This window comes from Triturus cristatus, chromosome 3_2 (assembly GCF_964204655.1).
Source record: "Triturus cristatus chromosome 3_2, aTriCri1.1, whole genome shotgun sequence".
Classification (NCBI taxonomy): Eukaryota; Metazoa; Chordata; class Amphibia; order Caudata; family Salamandridae; genus Triturus; species Triturus cristatus.
Window position 1 is genome coordinate 385,437,855 of NC_140584.1, and position 22,524 is coordinate 385,460,378.

At 43.8% G+C, this 22,524-nt stretch overlaps 1 protein-coding gene across 3 annotated transcripts in view; it reads left to right on the top strand.

The window, feature by feature from the left end:
* MEAF6 (MYST/Esa1 associated factor 6) overlaps positions 1-22,524 on the top strand; it is a 129,594-nt gene that overhangs the window by 61,122 nt on the left and 45,948 nt on the right. For all 3 annotated transcript variants that reach the window (XM_085647909.1, XM_085647907.1, XM_085647908.1), the window contains exons 3-5: positions 5,105-5,192; positions 6,542-6,587; positions 14,236-14,425. In XM_085647909.1, coding sequence (XP_085504035.1) covers positions 5,105-5,192; positions 6,542-6,587; positions 14,236-14,425 — 324 coding nt within the window. The remainder of the gene's footprint in view (positions 1-5,104; positions 5,193-6,541; positions 6,588-14,235; positions 14,426-22,524) is intronic.

A 22,524-nucleotide genomic window follows, 5' to 3' on the forward strand; every position in this document is an offset into this window, starting at 1 on the left:
CTGCCTTTTATTTAAATCCAAAAACTGCTCTTGAGTTTTGCCATAATCTGGTACACAACATGTCTATCTGGCTTTCTACCTCCATTGTCTTTCAAAGCACATACCCATATATTCATAATATGGTAAACACTGGTAGCTTGCCGTGCACCCTGGACTTTCTTTTAAGGGGCGGGGATGGTTTTATTCACATAACCTTTGTTTTATTTATATTGATGATTAGATCCTTATAAAACTCTCCAACAATGTATGTAGTGTATTGTTAGTTCTGTCTAACAAAACAGTATCATCTGCAGAAAGAAGTACGGGAACCTTATTGCCAGGCATTGTTGGAACATCGAGGTTGACCTTCATCAGATGACCTACCACGTTGTTTGAAAGCAGACGGAAAATAGCAGGGAATAGTATGCACCCCCCTTAACCTTTTTCTAATGAAGAAGGTTTCACTTCATTCAACTTGGGGTCCAAACGAACTTTGCCCTTATTATTATTATTATGCAGTCTGACTCTTGCACTCAAAAGAGATTTATCAGCTCCCATGTGTAGTGACTACCATACTTTCTTGCAGTTGACAAGGTCAAAGGCTTACTTTAGGTTGGCATAAGTCAAGTACAGTGATCTCCTCTTTAATACAGTTTACTTAAAGGCAATCATATACAAATGTACTGTTTCTTCCACAGTCAGAGATCTAAAGCCAGCCATTCGCTCATTCAAAATATTCATGTTGTTCATCCAACACTAAAGTCTATTTAATAGCACCTTGCAAAGGTTATTCCCTGCCACTTCTAATAAAGAAATTGGCTGATAATTGGGTGGATTTCTGCAGCTACATATTTTTTTTTGCAGTGGTACCAAGATCATGGAACGCTATGAAAGCGGTATTATATCAGTGGCAACTGCTATGTTAAAGACCTTGGTAGAAACGTGGGACCAGAACTTAGGCGCTTCTCTATAGCAATCAACCAGAATTAAACAAGTAACCCGGAGTTGTATTCCATTTCTTACTTAGAAGAGCTCTTTCTGCATTGGGTACCAGAATGGTCAGGGGAGGATTTTTGCTCACAGATATCTCATATTTTCTAGGACTTTGGTAAGTTAGAGGATAATATATTACATATGGGCCTCAGAGTAGTTAAACCATTGGTTCGCCAGCGGTATGGCAATTGCCTGTTTATTCATTTTTCCCTTCCTTACTCAAGTCACAATTTTCCCAAATTTTTTACATCCTTCCTAACTGGTGCTTCATTTATTTCTAACCAGGATTTAAGTTGGGCTTCCTTATTTTTACTTTTCAGTAGGTTTTTATATTCTTTCCTATATTGCTGAAATAACACGTCACTTGATGAAAGGAGATACTGGACAATTCAAGTCAAGTCAAAATTCTTTATTCGACATGCAAAGGCATTATCATAAAAGTACAATAAAATCACATTATCACATCATGAAATAAAATAAAAGTTTAAAAGAGTGATAGTAGACATATCAAATTCAATAAATGAGCATAAAAGCAATTTGTTCTTTTATGGGTGCATAGAAGCCCTAGTCATTAAAATCTTTTTTAAATAAAAAGAAATCACTGCGATAGCTAGAGGGCTGTCTAAAGCTTTCATTTTAAGATAGGCTGCCCTGCACGAACGAAGTCCCCAGGATTTGAGCAGCGGTTTCAGATAGGCAACCCTTGGCAGTTGGTAAAATTTACAAAAAAGGATGCAGTGAATGTTGGACTGAGATGACAGGCCATCACATGGGCATTTCTCCAAGTTTCTCGACCAACAGTTCTGATTAGGGAATGTCAACAGTCTGAAAAAAGTGTCAGTGCGGAGCCGGGTCACGAGCATGCGGGAGAAAGGAGAAGGAATTACAGAAAGATAGTGTTGCATCCCTTCCACAGTAGTGCAGAGTTGATGTTCCTGTACAGTATACTTGGTGTTTTCAGTGATCCAGCGTCGATTTGCCAGGTGGCTAATGGCCAAGCGTTTTAGAGTCACTCTAGGGATGTTATTTAGGGTGGCTGGATCAGTGAAAAATTCTGGGTGTCCCATGTCGTGTAGCATCTTTCTGACATAGTTCAGCCATTTTAAACTATGCACATTGCTCAGGCTGAGACAGTCCATAATAATTTCCCTGTTGAGGTGTGTTTCAGGGGTAGTCCACACTTTATGCCATAATATAACGGGTGCAGATTTTATCATGTCCATAATATATGTAAAACCAAGTTCTTTATGCAAAACAAAAACAGAAGTCCCGGGTGGTGTTGCCAAAAGGTATCTTAGAAAACGGTTCTCAGAGCGTTGTATGGGGTCTGCCTGGTCAATACCCCAAATCCCTGATCCATATGTGCATGTGGAAACGCACTTGGCACGGTAGATCTGTGATAAGGGGATGATCGGCCGTCCCCCTAGTTTTTTCGAGAAATTTATAAGTGCCCCTATGGCTTTAGAAAAGGCAACTCCTCTAGCTTGGGCAGCAGCCCGCCAGGAGCCCTTCTTCTCGAAGGTAATGCCCAAATAGGGGAACCTATCAACACTTTCAAGCTTGCTACCGTTAATGAAAATGGAGCATTTTCTTTTCCCTATTCCCAGGCCGCAAGACATGGTAAAAGTCTTTGATGCATTAATTTTTAGGCCTCGGTGTGACATGAATTCTGTAAAATCATTTACTGCACGTTGGAGGCCCATGCGGGTCTGTGACATAATTGCGGCGTCATCCGCGTAAAGTAATATGGGTATGGGTTTCCCATTTATAGTGGGGTAATCGTGATAATTTCTGTTAAGATACTGGCCTACTGAATTTATGTAGAGAGTGAACAGTAAGGGAGCTAAAATACAGCCCTGCCTTACACCTCTTTTAATGTAAAACCTATCCGAGCACTCTCCTTGTCTGCCATATCTGACACGAGCTGATGCACCCCTATATAGCTCTTTAATAAAGGCGAGAATGGGGAGCTCAATGCCAATCTCGGCCAGGGATTCCCAAAGCATCTCATGGTTAACGCAGTCAAATGCAGAACTGAGGTCTACAAAGGTCACGAACAGGTTCCCCTTTCTTGCCTGAGTATATTTTGCAATAATAAGGGTCAAATTCAGACCTTGCTCAATAGTACCTCTGCCCTGTCTAAAACCATATCGTAAATTTGAAATAATGTCATGTTCACCCAACCAGTCATGCATCCGATTTAAAATAATGCGCCCTGCGACTTTCATGAGAGAGTCGAGCAAAGAGATAGGGCGGTAGTTAGAAGGATTGTTCCTATCACCCTTTTTAAAAATCGGGACAACGACCGCTTCGGGCCATGTGTCTATAAAACCTGTTTGATTCAGGGAATTTAGGACGTTTGTTAACAGGGGGGCCCATAAGTCCAGCTGTGCTTTAAAAACGTCAATAGGAACACAGTCAGGGCCGGGGGCCTTCCCAGAGGGGCTTTTAGTCAATGCCATAAGGACCTCAGTACAATCAAAAATAAGGTCTAAGGGAAAAAGAGAGGGAGCATTCAGCTCTTTGTCTTGGTTATGGTGGGGATCCAGACAAGCTGTAGGGACCATAGCGTCACTTATATCGTATAGTGTGCCAAAGTGGTCAACCCAGATATCAGCGGGTATAGCCATCTCGAGTTTAACATCTCGAATACCCTTCAGAAAAGGTGCATTAACAGCTTTCCAGAAGGCGGTGTTATCCCTATTGTTTGCAGCTTCCTGTAACGCTTGCCATGCCTCTGTTTTTAACTGTTTAGTTCTTAACACCCGTGCTGCACGATATTTTTGTCTAGCGTCTCTAATTTCCGATAGGTTACGGGGTTTATTTTGCAGGGTTATTTTTAAACGTTTCAAGGCCTTGGTGCATGATCGATCAAACCAGCCAATACTGCTCTGTGAAAATTTCTTAGGTGCCCTAGAGAGTAAATTCTTAATCTCCCTTGATATAATGGAGAAAGCATTTCTAATTGCCTGTGGGCTTTCTGAGGTGGACAGACATGTCTGGATATGCTCATGTGTATTATTAATCAGAGTTTTAAGGAACACAGGAGGGACCACTTTGTCCCAATTAAGGTAAAGTCCCATCGTGCAACCCAAAGTGATGGGCGGGGTGTGGGACGCCAGCGGTATGGCAATTGCCTGTTTATTCATTTTTCCCTTCCTTACTCAAGTCACAATTTTCCCAAATTTTTTACATCCTTCCTAACTGGTGCTTCATTTATTTCTAACCAGGATTTAAGTTGGGCTTCCTTATTTTTACTTTTCAGTAGGTTTTTATATTCTTTCCTATATTGCTGAAATAACACGTCACTTGATGAAAGGAGATACTGGACAATTAATCCATCTGTAATCTTGTATTTCATATTTAGACACTGTAATTTGCTCCAGCTACAACTCCCAGAGAAGCATGGGCTGGGACAAGAAACTTTAATAGGATTGGATCATAATAACTTTATTTCCATGACCATCCTTTGAAAGTAATCGATAACTATGGCATTTCCACCCTCAATTTTATCTGCCATTTTTAATACTTCCAGCAAGTTTCATTCATATTGTTGTTTGTGGTAAATTTTGGGTAAAGATCACCATTACTATTCCACATATTCCACCTGCCCACCACATTTCACATTTAAGACTTGTGTAATGGAAGCTTGATTGCTTTCTACCCTCAGTAATGATTTCCATCTCACCCACTAATTGATTAAGCAGGAGTCAATAAGTAAAGCCTTTGCCTCACACTTATATGTGTTACAAGCTGGGGAATCTGTGGTGGTATGGCAGTTTAAAAAGCACAACCCAAGTTTTATAAGGAAAGTTAAAAAAAGCGTTATTTCTTAAATCACTGCTATGCATTCATCTCTTCGTTTTTACTCTTTAACCATGCACCACCTTATCATACACCAATGCCAATTTTCCACTTCACATGTTTGATGAAAACAACTTTCTTTGGTTTTCAGTGCACTTTATTTTTGATATTCATGAATACATTTGAAATAACAAAGTTTGGTTTCACAATGCTTTAAGGTTTACACTTCCTAATTTTGTATATTTATCAATATTTATGAAATGTTAACATTTATCTTCAGATGAGCCGTTGTAATTATTACACTTCTGTATTCCATCTTACATTTTAGGAACTCCAACAGCAAAAATGACAGAAGGAACAGAAAATTTAAGGAAGCAGAGCGACTTTTTAGCAAGTCATCTGTTACCTCTGCGGCTGTAAGTAAAAAAAATAAAAAATAAAAACATTTTGAATTATTTTATGAGGTTATGGCCAATCTAGCTCCCTATTTTGCATGTGAAAAGATTCCTTTACCTATTTTCAAACTGCAAAAGGAAAATCGTCATTAGTCTGTTAAATGTATAATCTTTGAAAAAGTTTAATTAGTTGTGCACTGGTAACAAGAAGCGGGTGGCAGGACTTTAGTGACATCCGAATAGTGTGAAAGGAATGAAGTGACTATAGTAAGTGCACGTTAGGGGTATAGCTCTCCATCTTGGCAAGTACAAGCTAAGGGTACAACTCCCCATTTTTCCACTTGGTAACACTTTCCACAAAATTAGAGTGATGATCATTAACAACAAGCCTCTACATCATGTTTAGAATGCAGTTAAAATATATGGCTTTGTCATTCTCTTGAAAACCACAACACAGTGATATTTTGAGTTCTTTGTGTCGATAATGTAATTTACACCTTGATTGATATGTGGCTTTGTTGGTATAGAAGGCACAGCTAGTGTAAGATACGCCCTTTTCTACTTGTGCCAGATTCAAGCCCTCCTTTATCCTGACAGAGGTGCACACATTAGACAGAAACAATCCATGTGTAGAACTGTGTGTTTTATTACATTGCAATGGCTTAGTCTTTCATTCCCTTAGCAATTTCTTTGGAAAGTTCAGAGCCAGGCAATCACTGTGATCCCTCAGTATGAAATTTGTATTATTATTGGATTGCTCTTCGTTTTTCTGATAACATGCATCCATTTAAAAGCTTTGGGAATGAGCTAGAGGGAGGACAAAAATGCAGGGCCTAGTGATAGATGACTCATTCATGTGTTAACTTAATAAATAAGACTAGATATTTTTCATACTTTTTTGCATTCTAAGCAACGGCTAGGGTCCTTATTTTCAACTGAAAGTCAACAAATTTAGACTGGATTTGCAATCAGTGAGGCTACAATGGAATAATTGCTCTTATTGATTATACAACATAGATTTCGTTTTTAGACTAACAGGGTAACAACCAATACTTTTGGCATAACAATCGCAATAGTCTAAGTGGTTTGTTCTAAACTGACAGAAAGTGAATTAAAGTTGCAAATCAGTAAGTCAGTCAATATTCTTTATTTTGGCCAATTGCCATAAAAGAAACATGCATATAATAAAAAATGTAAAGTACAAAATCATGTGGCTATGTACATAATACAAAGCATAAAAATGGCATCCAACCATTGCTTTGGATACAATAAAGACAATCGGTAAAACCATGTCCCACATTAAATGTGCAAATAAGTTGCAAATAATGATTTAAGTTGCCACCTAATTTTGTTTTATCTCTTGTATTCAGGCTGTCAGTTCATTAGCTGGTGTTCAGGATCAGTTGATTGAAAAGAGTAAGTTTGGCATTCTTGCACACTAAGAAAAATGTCCAGGTTTCATGTTTGACAGAATGTGTTTGTCGGAACACTAAAATAGAGTATATTGTCTCTGTCTGTCCTTGTTTAACCATAGCTATCTGTTCTACATTTGAGTGCTTCTGTTCACCCAGCATTTAACAGGGCACATACATTTTATACAGTCCTTTTGAAAGTATAATCGAAATACATTTTCTATTGTGTATGTCCTACAACTGTATGCTGTATTGCTGTGGTAGGTGTTTTTCAAATGTTGCGTAAAAAATAATTTTTTGATGAAGTTTGCAAATCGTTTTTTTACATTGGTTTCATTGCCCTTTTAGCCTACTAAATACCGTAAACTGTCTGGTTGTAGAAGATTTATTGTCATCTTACCAAAAACGTACAGTGGGCTTAAAGCCCGCCCATTTTTTACCATTGGTTGGCTTTATTGTTACCCTCATTTACTTGCTTCTTATTCAATGTCTTGTCCTGTCTAGTTTGTGTTAGTCCCTCCCTGGAGCATAACCTCTGTTATGAATATGTTTTATGTTTTCCAGCTATCTTTCTTGTGTGCTTCTCTGCTCCCTCACTCCATGTTGGTCTCTCTCTCTCTCTCTCTCTCTCTCTCTCTCTCTCTCTTTCTCTTTCTCTTTCTCTTTCTCTTTCTCTTTCTCTTTCTCTTTCTCTTTCTCTCTCTCTCTCTCTTTCTCTTTCTCTCTCTCTTTCTCTCTCTCTTTCTCTCTCTCTTTCTCTCTCTCTTTCTCTCTCTCTTTCTCTTTCTCTCTCTCTCTTTCTCTCTCTCTTTCTCTCTCTCTTTCTCTCTCTCTTTCTCTCTCTCTCTCTCTCTTTCTCTCTTTCTCTTCTCTCCCCCCCACCTTTGATCAATCCTTTTCAGGATCTCTTTTAGACTTGGCATGTTTCTCCTGAGTTTTTTGCTTTCTGACCTCCTGGTTTTGACTCTGTTTTTGCTGGCTTAGTGTCTCCGCGCACTTTTCTCACTGCTGATCAGTGGTAAAGTGCAAGCGCTCCTGTTGTAAACTGTGTTATGGATTGGTGTTTCCATGATTGGCATATTTGATTGACCTGTCAGTCCCTAGTAAAGTGCACTGAGCATGCCAGGGCCTGTAAATCAAATGCTGTTAGTGGGCTGCAGCACTGGGTTGTGCCACCCACGCAAACGGCCTGTAAATGTAACTCTGGCCTGTGTGCAGTCTGGGACTGCCTTGTCGACTTGGCAAGTGTACCCACTTTCCAGGCCCTAACCTTCCCTTTTCCTACATGTCAGTCACCCCTAAGGTAGGCCCAAGGTATCCCTGTGGGCAGGGTGCAGTGTATGTGAAAGGTAGGACATGCCCTGGTGTGTGTGGCATGTTCGGATAGTGAATTACTGCCAATTAAGTTTTTCACTATTGCAAGGCTACCTGTTCCCATAGGAGAGAATGGGGAGTTTGTTTATAATATCTTATAAACATAACTGGCCCTGGGAACTATGTAGAAAAATGAAATTTATTACGCCTGAACTCCGAATCTAAAGATGCATCTTTTAGTGAAAGTAATTTCTACATTCTGTGTTTGAAAATACCACTTTTAGAAAGTAGGTATTTTCTTGCCTAACCATCCAGTGTGCCTCTGCTAGGTATGTGGATTGACTGTCTGGGTTTTGGATGACAGGGGCTAGAGAGGGGCCGTGGCTCCACATAGTCTAGGTGGGTCAGGAAAGGGCTGAATAGAACTGGGCTGCATTTACAGTAGGGGGAGGAGACTTCCTTGCACCTGAATGGGCCTGGTCTGCCTCTGACATTGCCGTCCCCACCTCCTGCTAGGAAGCCTCACCAGGGAGGGCAGAACTGGTTCTGGCTGGGCACAGACACACTCTGCCTGAGAGGACAAAGGATTTTGGGCTATAAAAAGTGGGGCCCAAACCCCTGAACTTTAGATCTCTTTTGGAGCAAGAAGACTGCCAAGAAGAGGAGCTGGAGAAGCTGTGAAAAGGAACTACCACTTTGATGTGTGCTTTGCTGTGTTGACTTGCAGTGGCTGCTTCTGTCTTGGGCAGTGAAAGGACTGGACTGGACATTCTGCAATCTATTCTTGTGAGTTTCTCCAAGGGCTTAAGATAGAGCTTGCCCCCTGTTCAAGAAGTCTCAGGAACAGCAAAGACTTCAAGTTCTTCTGCCCTCAGCACTGGGAACTGCGTGTTTTGTGCTGCAACAGAAGGAAAAGCAACCCGACGCCGTCTATGATGCCGCTGCCGACTCCGTGTCCTGAAGGCCCTGCAGAGGGCAACGCCGCACTGCGACCCTGGTCTCACTGACAACGCCTGCTGACGCTGCCACCAAGCTGCTGCTCGCACCGCGACCTATGGGCACCGCACTCCGTACTGCCTAGCTTCACTGCGCCGCCTTGGTATCCCTGACACCGACATTCCACGGCGAAGTCGTCTCAGCTGCTTGCACCGTGGTTCGCGGGCACCGCTCGTAAGGTTACACAACACACCGTCCTCATCCCGCACCCCAGCCTTGGCCTGCCGGCGCCATCGACTCCAGTTCGTCAGCCTATGGCATCGCTTCAGCAACGACGACGACGCTGCTTGCACCGTGACCTGTCCGCACCGTGACGAGAACTGCACCACTTCACACTGTTTGGATTTGTTTGTTCACAACGGCGTGATAGCCCCAGACAGAGCTATCGACTTCATGGAACTTTATTTCTAGGTTATTGTGATAACTGAAGATTTCTAAATACTATATTGTGGATTTTTATCGTTTTTGGTCTCGTCTTCAGTATATAAAAATATTGGATATTTTTCTAAACTGATGTGGTGTACTTTTGTAGTGCTTACACTGTATTACTGTTGGTTATGTGCAAATGCTTTACACACTGCCTCTGAGATAAGCCTGACTGCTTGTGCCAAGCTACCAAGGGGGTGAGCAGGGGTTATATAACTCCCTTATCCTGACTAGAAGGAGGGGTCCCTACTTAGACAAGGTGCAAACCATTGCCAACTAGAGACCTCCAATTCTAACAAACTCCGAAAATCAGTAGGCCCCAAAGGTAAGACCTATTGACTTTGACAATGCTTGTTTGTATTATTGCCGTGTGGGCTCTGGCGCTGAAGCGGCTAAAAAATCAATATAGTTCTGAAATCCTTTTTTGGATCCCGACACTTAATCAAAAATATCAAACTTGTGGCCTGATGTATCAACAGGTTTTGCCATATCTGTGTCTATGGGGAAATGCATTGATACATAAGGGCCTTTGTCTTTTACATAAACCACCCGGGCAGATTTGTAACCCTTGATAGGTAAAATGGAGGGCATATCTGGGATGTTCTTACTGTTCTCTTTGTTCATTTTGGAAGAAAGGCAGTTCTCTCAAAGAAAATGATCAAATCCTGCTTGAGGAGGAGGTTTACGAAGAACCTTCTGCATTATGGGAGGTAGTAAAAAAATGCTTTTGGTGATACCGGTCATGAGTAATCCTGTTTAAAAGTGTGCTACATTTTTACTGGGTGTGTTTTTTCCCCCCCTAACTATGTAGTTAGGGCCTACTCTGTTTATCCAAGATGTTGCAATACATGGGTCTTTAAACTGATAAAGAATACTATTTGACCTCTGGGTGGTAATGAGGGTTACCTTTGGCGTTAGGTGTGGTCCCTTGAGTTGATTAAGTTTGTGGATGAGCATCACTTTTAGTTGTATAGTTCCATGACGGAATAGGTAATTTCTTTATTTCATTACTGTTTCTCTCTCCTGGTGTCTGTAAGTATGCAGCATCTATTAACTATATTTTGTAGGTTGGGATTCACAAAGAATATTTTAATCTGTTTTTATGTTCAAGCCTACTAGACAGAGCATGTGCTGTTTGTTGCAAAACATTCTGTTAGCTGACAATGGTCTTATAGTTCACCCATTGCTTACTTTTAGTTGCTTCTTATTAGTCGGTCTGTGTGGGCTTTTTCCGCCTCTTCATGTGTTTTTCCCTTCCCTGGAGCATTGGTGCATTAGTTGTGTCCTCCTACTGCTCACATTTGAAGCACTACTTTTTTCTTTTGTTTAACCACTCCTTGGGAGTGAGTGTGTCATCCATTTGTCTCCCTCGTGGTACTTCCGCCCGCCGCATTCTGTTTATCTAACCCCTGTCTGCTTCTCCGGTACTACCTCACCCACATTGCTTTATCGCCCATTAAAACTGTAATACACAGAAAGTTAATTCAAATTGATGTCTCCTGTAATGTTTCCAATTACAGTTTGCTGGAATTGTTACACTTTAGAAGCATTTAAACGTAACATTTCTTCATATTAAAATACGTAACAGTAGTCGACTGAGTGGACTATTTCATCAATGACAACCGTTTTAATTGTTCTATAGTCGCGCTGAGCCACGATCTGTCCATGGACAAAAAAAATATATATATATTTTTTTTTAATGGAGGTGATGAAGAAAGTTCAATATGAAGCATGTTGGTCTGGCTGCAGTTTAAAAGCCACCCACCCATGAATCTACTTTGCATATTGCACATATCTACTGTAGGAACCGGGCTCTCTATATAGTGCACCAAAACGAGGTACACTGTGCTGAGAGTCGAGGCAACCCCTATTGGTTTACAGAGGCACAAGTAACTCTCTTATGCGGTAGTGTGGACGAGCAGTTTAGGCTTTTCAGAAGGTAGTGCTAAGCATTTGTTGTATTCAGAGGCAATAAATGAGCCACACACTCAACAATAAATCAGAATAGAATTTAGAAAAATATCACATATATTTTTATATACATTTCAGCACCTAGAACTTCGGTATCACGTAATTGATTTTTTTCTGGTAAGTACAATTTTCACTTAAATGCGTCTTTATGCAGCAGTGTTTTCCTATGGGAAAAAAGGCATATACTGCATACAGTTAATTGCAATAGGTTTCCGGGGGTCTCAAAATGGCAGGAGGCCAAGGTCCAAAGAACTACCGGCAGTTAGTCTTTAGCTGACCTGGAGTGTCCAGGTGTATTGGTGCTGGTCGGGTTGGTAGCTTTGCACGCAACACCAAAGGAGGGGGGGGGGGTGGGCACCTAGAAACAGGCTGCAGTGGGGCACTTCAGGACAAGTTTAGGAGCTCCCAATGTGGGGGCTTGGTTTGTGAGGGCCCTATGAACAAGGAAGCATAGTCGGTTCTTGGAAACCCAGGTTGGGGCATTGGGGTACAGAGTGGTTAGGACGGCTGGGCTTATGTTTCACGGGCCTTGTGGTTGTTGGTCTCGCCGGTTGAACGGACACAACCAGGACAGCTGGGCCACTCTCAAAGAGGGGTGTCTGCAGTGCAGATGTCCCTTGTCGACTTCTCGGTCTTGAGGTTGTTTGAGTCCAGATTGGGCTCAAACATGCTTTGGTTGCTGCAAGGAGTCCGGTACCCTGGGTATTGGTGCTGTGCAACTCCTGTTGGTCCAGTCGTCTTCTCACTTGGTAGGTTGTTGAATCTGACCTTCTAGAACACAGAGACCCCTTCCGGGGCGTCAGCTGCATCGGTGGAACCTCGGGGACGGGAGAACGGGGGACCGGAATTCTCTGTTTGGTGCCTCAAAGCTGCAGGGCAGTAACTTCTCTATTCCAAGGGAGATGCTGGCAATTTGCGATGTGCTGGCAGCCCATTGGGGTTCTTGGCAGCGGCACATCAGCCAGACTGGATGGTTTATTGCGATTATCCAGACAGGTGCAGGTAGGCAGCGTTTGGCACCAAAAGGTTTGCAGCTTGTCCTCAGATCTCGCTTCATCGATCTTCTTTGCCCTTTTCTTCTAGGGTGCCACCTAAATGCTCAATTTAGGGGCATTGAGGGAGGTGTAAGGTAGTAGCCAATGGGCTATTTATCTTTGGGGTGTCTACACCCCCTGTATGACCACTTCCTGTTAGGAGTGGGCATAACCGTTACCCAGTGAGTTTAATTTCACCAACAACCAAGATGGTGGAATTCTTCTTTTCGTGTTCACTTTAGTGGTGTAACTAGCCTGATAGTGAACATGCCTCCTGACTTGTTAATTTTCCTGCCAGTCCTGATGCCAAATGGGCCCTGGGCAGGGGGTGGCATTTTTCCTGTTGGAAGAAGCAGGGTCACTAATCAAAGGCAGCAAAGGTCTTTGAAGTCCCTTGCCTTGATATGCTGATTACTAGCCATCCTGCTTAGGAGGTGACAACACCTCTGGCCAGTGCAGGCATTGTTTCTAACCTCAGAGCGCGGGCTCCCACCTCCATGGGGGTCAGAAACACGTCTGCGGTGGCAGGTTGGTCAATACCAGTCAGCCAGCACACCTCTGGGTGCATGTTTTAATATATCCACTACTGTCATCAGTAGGGATTTATTAAGACAAGGTATTTGATATTAAACACCAGAGGTTTCAGTGAAGCCATCATGTAGCTGTGGAACTCATAATGACCAGTGCCCAGTACATGTTCTCAAGATGGCTTCCCTGTTCACTTGTACTATCTAGGTATTGGACTGGTGTTAGGGCAGAGATTGCACATGGGGTTTACTTTTAATTATACTTGAAACCACAGGTGTCACCACACCAATTCTGTGAAACAACAGGAGGTGGGTGGGAGTGGACAGCATGGGAAGGGAGGGGCTAAAGGTAGCACAGACAGCGGGAGAAATTAACAACAGGGGAGGGAATGGCAGCATCGGCCTTAACATAATGATCAGATGTGGAAAGAGACCAGGGCTCGGGGGTAAGCTATAGCTACGACATAAGCGCAGAGAGGGAGCGAGCATTTGCAGATGTGAAGACCAGCTGTTAATGAAAAAGTGCACAAACACTGCGGAAAGCACCTTCAGAGAAAGGATCTCCTAATACGCCAGGTACTCCAGGGGAAGAGGAAGACCCAAAAAGGTGGGACATATACCCAGAAGAAACCATAGAGAAGAAAGCTTTTCGGAAGGACATACACATTAACCAGTCAGCAGCGAGGGCATAGCCAAAGCCCATAGAAGTGAAAACAGTATGCCTTGCAGAGCATGCCTGCTTCTAGGCTCAACATAACAATTGGGCGTTGCCTCCTCCGCCCCCAAAAAGAAAAGAATATATTTAATAAATTAATTGATTTATCTTGATATGGGCTTTTACTTATCTTCTAATACCATGCATGGCTCCATGGAAAGGCATGCATTGTTTTCCCATACATTCCAGCAGTGGCTCCATTCACAGTAAAGAGATGTATGGGTCTCTCAGTAGGGCGGATGATCCTCCACAACGTTGGCAGATCGACTGCAAGTTCCAAATGACCTGTATCGTCATGTCTCCTTTCTACTAACATTTCCACACTTGCCTGTGCCGCAGAGAGTTGATCACTACAACCCCTGTTCTTTTGTGCTGCAGAGAGTTGATCACTACCACAACCGTTCTTTAATGACTACCATGTACTTTCCTCATTCTGTAGCTCAATGGCGTTTGCAAATGAAAACGACAGTATATTTTATTGATTGAAGGTTAGATACATAACCAAGCATGTCAACCTCTATGTTCTGTTTTACATACTCTATCTATGTAAGTACAATGCTGATAAAACATTTCTGACGTTGTTTGTGAAAGAACTGAAACTTTTTGCCTTGGGTACCATGCCAGGTTAAAAATGTATTAATTTAGGTGCAATGTATTTTTGATTCCCAGAACCTGGAAGTGGAACTGAAAGTGATAATTCACCAGACTTTCAGAACCAAGAAAATGAGCCAAGCCATGAGGAAACAGAAGATGTGGAAGCCTCAGTGCAAGGGGTGAAACCTCAGAAAGCAGCCGCATCTGCCTCTTCAGGAAGCCATCACAGCAGCCACAAGAAACGGAAAAATAAAAACCGACACAGGTATGTATTGAGTATTATTTATATGTTGTGATCTATTTGTATAAATGCAACTCTTCCATTCTATAGAGTGCAAAAAAGTGTAATTGCGCCTGTAAAAGTGCACACTTCTTGCCCTTCCACAGTCAACCTATCAAATAGTTCAGTCATTAAATGGTGTAGCCCTTCGAATAAGGGAAATAATATACATAAAACATGAGAAGACGGGAGGGCAAAAATATATATAAATCATAAGAAAAACATAAATTTCATTTGCATATATTTTCTTACAGATCACTTATAAACCTTCTAAAATAACTATAGCTCATCATTACTTTCTCCAGATTACAAATTAGTGTGGTGGATTATTTAAATGTTTTTAACCATGCATGTTTAAGCAATTACAAGTATCTTTTAGGGACTCACAATTTTGGACAGAAAAACATAATCTTGGATCCAACCGCCCAGAGCTTACAGATGCCATTGTATATGGTGCATTGTTCCAGTTTACCTTTTTGATTTCGAGGTGAAGTACTTTAGTATGTAGGGTTTAAATGAAACCTTGCAACAGTGTGATAATTTAAAAACAAGATTGTCTGCAAAGTGTTTGGAGAAAATGAAGAACATACTGGTCATAGGTGAGGGATACATTGGCAATGTTGCAGATGACCTTCAAGGCTTTGCTGTCTTTTCTACTATTTTCAGAAGATTCAAATCAGTAACCAATCACCTCCTCCATTTTCAGAGCCAGATTCAAGTTGAAATTAAACCAGTGAGATTTTCATCCATAGCCAGTTCTTGAAAGATTATTTCTGGAGAGTTCCTGGTGAACCCCTGCAAATTTTGTGCCAGAATCCAGTATGTGTTGTGTAGGCCTTGCATCTGATACCTTTCAGACCCTTATCTAGATTAATTGTCTGGCTGGAAAGGCTTCAACAAATAACCTACCTTCCAGCGTGTTAGGGAATAGTACTTTTTCTAAGGGGAAACAATTTATCACATAAAGAAGAGTAGGATGAGCTATACCTTTATAGACATTGCGAAGTGAAGAATGGTGCTTGTTCCTGACTTCTTTGAATAAAGAGGACAACCCCGTTCCATGGGCTGTTGTCAAATTAACTTGCTTCTCAACATGAACTTCACTAGACAAATTGCCTAGATGAGGGTACTCTTTTATTGTCTTTATTAATAACTTTCTGTTTTTGTTCCGGAATCTCACTTTTTCGAGAGTGAATTTAAAAGCTGTTACTTTAATTTGTATTTATGTGTTAATTGATCTAACTGATCTAATTTAGAACCTTGCTCAAATGGATTTAGGCATATTCTTCCCCAGTTCACATTCTCATTTTGCGAGGGAGATGCAAAAAGAGAGTAAGAAACAGCAGTCATTGTTTCTCCCTGCATTGAGGTTATCTTTGTCAAGGACAGGTAGACTTCTTCCTTATTCGCGTAGGCGCCCAACGTCATAGAGGCATAGACCATTGAGGATGAGCTGCCAGAAAGATGTATCATCCACATCAAGATATTTGACTTTACAAGCACATTAAATTGAGCAGATCTCTGTACCTATTAGCTTCCAAGCTTGGCTTCTGAGTACTTGAAGGCTTATTCTCCAATCACAGATGTCTACCATGCTGTCAAATTAGTTTCCAGTGAGGCTCTCGCCAACTTCGCCTACAGCCCAGTTTACCATCCATCCATCACCATTCTGCAGACTTTGGTTAATCCTTCTTCTCCAAGTCCTCCGCACCAGCGCCTTCAAGTAGATTGTTAGTTCCTATTCTGCCAATGACCCATTCCAAGGGATATCTCACTCTCATCATAGGCACAGGTCACGTTGCTCATCATCAAGAAGATATTCTCATAGAAGATGTCATACTCCTAGTGGTTACCGTTCTTTCAAATGATGAACTCCACACAGTTTTGCAGCGTGAATCTTTCTGGATTCACTATGCTGTGCATTATTCTGCAGTCTAGTGGTTGGGTCCGGAATCGTAGTGGTTTTTTTTTTTCTCGTTTTTTTTGTTCGTGGCCCATGTGGGCGTCGACGTCCCACCATTTGGTGTCCTCCCGTGACGTTGGCGTGCTTCCTCTGGAAGCTCCCACCTTTGGGCGCCATCTTCAGATTCTTTTTTCCTCCGTTGGGTCTGGATCGTCTCAGAGGAGTTCCAAAGTTTTTGGGAAAAAAGAGAAGAAATCAAGCAGAAAACCACCGAGAAGTTGGAGTTTTTCATCTCACAACCAGGAACACAGAGCCGGGATGATGAAGAAGGAGAGGAAGATAAAGAACTTCGAGGTTCAACGGAGAATGCGCACACAGGGGGCTCCCTGAGCGCAGGAATGGACAACACCCCATTCAAATTTTGCCGTAACTGCCACCACAAATACGCGCAAAAAGACCAGCACCCGGTCTGCAACCTCTGCCTGCCAATCGACCATGAGAGCAAGGACTGCAATGCCTGTTCGGCATTCACCCCCAAGACCCTCAGAGTGAGGGAATGACGAAGGAGAGCGAACTACGCCATGCAAGGCCAAGGAGAACCTCTGTCGCTCCGGGACTTGGGCCTCTCCAGCGGGGAAGAGGACAACATTGCCGAGGGACCAGAGGACTACACGGTCATAGAGACCGATAAGAAGTCGACAAAGGAGGTAAGAGACACGTCGACCCCTAAAACCCCGACAGACTCTCGAAAACCAGAGCCAAAGTCCTCGAAAGGAGCACTGGTGTGGAAGCAATCGACAGTCACAGCTGCGTCCATGGACAAACAGCCCAGCGGATCCTTCGAAAAGGACTCCCAGCCGGCAAAAGCTCAAGAGAAACATAGGTCGTCAACGCACGCCCCCGAAAAGGCGTGCTCGATGCCGAAGGAAAAAGAGCCAAAGGCGGCTTCGACGTCAACATCGACATCGAAGAGAAGTGCTGAAACTCTCGACTCCGAACAGGCGGCCGAAATGGAGAGGAAGAAAAGAAGGCTCAAGGCCGAAATGGAGAGTATCCCCAGAGGAAGAAGGTTTTCAAAGAACAGATGAGCAGATGCACCATCCCTTCGAAGCCCTCGACGGTTGTCGAGGTAGAAGTCGAAGAGGAGTTCGCCGACCCGCCGAAAACAGCAGAGCAGCAGGACGAAGAGGGCCTGTATTATTATGAGGGAGAAGGCGAGGAAAATGAACAAACAAACTTGGAATCGACTCCCTCGACGGCGCAGGACCTGCATTGGCAGGACCTCGACGCCGAAAGCCCAGAAGAAGCCGTAGAGTCATATCCATCGAGGCCTTCGCCGCCAGACGACATTGGCATCTACAACATGGTAATCAAGAATGCTGCAGCAACGTATGGGGTCAAATTAGAGGAAGAAAAACCAAAAGCCTGCTTCCTCTTAGAAACCCTGCGCCCCACTCAAACTAGGAGCTAATTCCTTCCCATGCTCCCAAGTGTACCAGACCAGGGCAGGGAAGCTTTCAAGGAGCCAGCAACCTACAGGTCTGTCACCCCTAGAACAGAGAAAAAATATAAACATTCCTCGAAGGATCCAGCATATATCCAGGGATCCATACCGGCAGACTCCATTATAACGGCGACAGCCAGAAAGAGGGCCAACATCCCCACAAACTCAGGGCCACCTCCAGACAAGGAGAGTAAGAGGATGGACCTCACAGGGAGGAAAATAGAGAGTAATGCAGCAATTCACTGGCGCATTGCGAACTCCAACGCCCTAATAAACAGACATGCGTACCAACACTGGGAAGAGGTCGGACAGCTACTCAAACATCTCCCAGAACAATACCAGCAGAGGGCAACACACCTGGTGGAGGAAGGCAAGAACATGGCCAACACCTGCCTAAAATCGGCCCTGGATGCGGCAGACACATCGAGCAGGCTCATGATGATTGGAGTGACAGAAAGGAGGCATGCCTGGCAAAGGATTTCAGGTTTCAAACTGGGGGTCCAGAACAATATTCTGAACACAGCCGTCCATGGGGAACAACTGTTCGGCACACCAGTGGACGAGAAGATGACTCTGCTCAAAAAGGAGAACGAAACTGCGAGGGCCATGGGAGCACTACAGTTCAGAGGGATGAGAAGGGGCACCCCCTCAAGGAGACCGGACGGTAGAGGAGGAAACCAGACGGGAACGTCGCACCAGACTTTCCAGCGAAGTTATCAGGGTAACAACCAGGCACAGCAAGGTCAGCAACAGCAAAACTGGCAGTACCAACCTAGGGGCCAGTCCTTTCGGGGGCGACCGAACGGACGTGGACAAACGAGAAGAGGGGGACAGCAGCAATCCACCTCAAAGTGACTCCGCTGTACCGAATGTGCCCACCCACACAACATCTCTACGGGGGCGGCACAACAAAAGGCTCAGAAAACAGTTACAAACACACAAAGGAGAAAACAGCGAACATGTAACACCGGTAGGAGGCAGACTAAGACACTTCTTCCAGGAGTGGAAGAAGATAACCGACAAATTGATACTAAAAATCATACAGTTCGGATACTGTATAGAACTGGGAAAAAAGCCACCAAACAGGAAGCTAACCAACAAAACGTGCACAGCAAAAGAGCTCGCGTCCCTCCTGCAGGAAACACAAGAACTCCTCCACAAGGAGGCAATAGAAACTGTGCTGTTCAAAGAAAGAAACAAGGGAGTGCACTCCAACTACTTCCTCGTGCCAAAAGTGGACGCAACGTTAAGACCCATCCTGGACCTACGGTTCCTAAACCAATACATAAAAACTCAAGAATTCAAAATGACGTCCCTACAAGAAGTTATACCACAAATGAGGGACGGGGATTTTATGTCCACTTAAGACCTCAAGGATGCCTACCTACACATTCTCATGAACCGAAAACACAAACATCTACTGAGATTTGCCATCGACGAAGCTCACTACCAGTTCACGGCCCTAGCCTTTGGACTAAAACCGCACCAAGGGTCTTCACAAAATGCCTAGCTGCGGTAGCGGCGCACTTACGAAGACCGGTAATTCATGTATATCCCTACCTAGACGACTGGTTGGTAAAGGCGAATTCCTACAACCAATGCAAACCGCATGCTCAGAGGGTCACGCACACGCTGACCGAACTAGGATTTTCGATACACTGGGGGGAAGTCCTCGATAGAATCAGAACAGGTGAAGATCTTCCTGGGCGCACAGATCAACACCATTCATGGCAGGGTGTTCCCCAGCAAGAAGAGAACCTTCGCACTACTGAAGGAGACACGTCAATACCGGAAGGTTCAACCTATGACTGTGAGGACAGTGAGCAAACTCATGAGGATGATGGCGTCCTGCATTCACCTAGTCCCCAATATCCAACTACACATGAGACCATTCCAGGAAGGCTACAGCAGCAATGGTCACAGGCAACAGGGAGTTGAGAGGATCTATTGGTTGTAACGCACGCAGTGCAAGAGATCACGTGGTGGAACAAAGAGAACATAACAAAGGGGAAACCATTTACACCACCAACTTCAACAGTGACCATCACAACAGACGCATCCCAAATGGGATGGGGAGCGCACATGAACCAGCTCAAAGTGAGGGGTTTGTGGACACAAACGGATGCGATAAGACACATCAACTACCTGGAACTAAAGACCATGTTCCTTGCCCTAAAAGCCTTCCAGAGACAACTGTACTGCCAGAGAGTGTTGATACAAACCAACAACAATGTTCTATATCAACAAGCAGGGAGGCACACGATCTGTGGCGCTTTCAAGCCTAGCGCAGGAGATTTGGATGTGAGCCATCCCACTACAAATAGACCTCCTGGCGATACATTTACCAGGGAAGGAAAATGTGGAAGCAGACAGACTCAGCAGACAAACATCAGCATCCCACGAGTGGGAGCTCAATACACAGGAAACGCAAAAGCTATTCAAGAAATGGGGGACCCCACAAATAGACCTGTTTGCAACAAACCTCAATGCAAAATGCCAAAACTTTGCATCCAGACAGCCAGGGCAGCAATCCCAAGGAAATGCCCTATGGATAAGCTGGTCGAAGACATTTGCCTACGTTTCCCCAACCCCCCCCACCCCCCCCCCCCCGATACCGCTGATACACAGGGTGCTCAGCAAATGCAGAACAAGCACCACAGTGGGCCAGGCAGTTCTGGTTCTCGCAAATAATTGACATGGCGCAGGGAGGGGCCACCACACAAGTTCCCAAAATGAAGAGACCTGCTCTCAATGCAAAACGGGCAAGTGCTCCACCCAGAACCGGAGAGCCTCAGCCTAGCAGCTTGGTTCCTGAAGACTTAGAGTTTGCACACCTAAAACTCCCAGAGAGTACGCTGGCGGTGCTGCGGGAAGCAAGAAGACATACCACACGGAAGTGTTATGTAGCAAAATGGAAAAGGTTCACCCAATGGTGCTTCAAGGAAAAGCTACTGAAGAGAATCACCAGGGAATTAACACACTTGATAAAGAGCAACCTAAGCTACACCTCGCTAAGGGTTCACCTAGCAGCAATAGTAGCCTACACAAGAGGAGAAACGGGGAAACGTTTCTTTACATCCCAGGTGGTAAAAAGATTCCTGGACGGGGCCAAACGAATCGCCCCCTCCCCCCCAAAAAAGGGTACCACCACCGGCTTGGACCCTTAATGTAGTTCTCACGCAACTTATGAAAGCCCTCTTTGAACCCATTCACAAGGCCTCTCTACATATGCTCACCATAAAGACAGCTTTTCTGGTAGCAATCCTCTCGCTACGCAGCGTAAGCCAACTGCAAGCGCTAACACTACAAGAACCCTACCTTCAAATTCACAATGACAGGGTGGTAATGAGAACAGACCCACACTTTATGCCAAAGGTGGTGTCAAGGTTCCACTTAAGCCAGACAATACAGATACCAAGTTTCTTTCAGAAACCACCCACAAGCGCAAAAGGGGCACTGCACACTCTGGACGCTAGAAGGGCAGTGATGCATTACATTGAGACAGCTAAAGATTGTAGGAAAACAAAGCAATTCTTTGTGTCTCCCGCAAGCAGTTTCTTGGGAAGACCGGTAACAAAAGGCACCATCGCACGATGGATCGCAGAGACAATACAATTCTGCCACAAGCAAGCAGGACAAGACCTACAAGGAGCGGCACAAGCCCACTCTACCAGAAAAAAAAAGGGAGCAACAATAGCCTTCCTGGCAAACACACCCATCCAAGACATTTGACTGGTGGCAACATGGGCCTCAGTGCACACGTTCATTAAGCACTACTGCGTGGATATACAGATGAACAAGGAAGCACAAGTAGGACAAAAAGTGCTTCAACATATATTCAACAACCAACGCTCATCTTCCACCCAGCCGCCACAAACTTGGCAAACCGCTACAAATTCTATGCACAGCATTGTGAATCCAGAAAGATTCACGCTGCAAAACGAATAGTTTCTTACCTGTCGGTGTAGTTTTGCTGCTTGAAGACTTTCTGGATTCACTAGCGAACCCACCCACCTCTGCCAGAAAGATGAGACCGGAGGAAGGGGATCAAAAAAAAAAAAGAAAAAGATCAAAAAGAAAGCAGAAGAAAAAAAAAAGACTTTGATAAAGAAAAGGATGAACCAAATAGCACAAGACAAGGAAAAAAAAAATCCGAAGATGGTGCCCAAATGTGGGAGCTTCCGTAGGAAGCACGCCGACGTCACGGGAGGACACCAAATGGTGGGACGACGACGCCCACCTGGGCCAAGAAAAAAAACAAGAGAAAAAACACTACGATTCCGGACCCAACCACTAGACTGCGGAATAATGCACAGCATAGTGAATCCAGAAAGTCTTCAAGCTACTAAACTACACCGACAGGTAAGAAACTATTCGTTTCTTCTTCACACTCTTCCATTACTAGATATTTGTTGTCTTTGTCAGACCCTCCTAGGCTAGAATATCTCCAGTTGGTGACAACCCCTTTCGTGAAATCCTAGTATTTCTGTGTCTACACTATGAACCTTTTCCTAGTTCCTGCCTCAGCAAAAGCTACTACAGCTCCACTTTTAAAAGAGTACAGTCAACCTACAGTTCCCCCAGACAAGGACAGCAAATTATTTTACTCAGTAGGGTGCAAAGAATGTGTCGCGTCTGTTGCATCATTGAAGACACCCAGTTCAATTGCCTTACTAG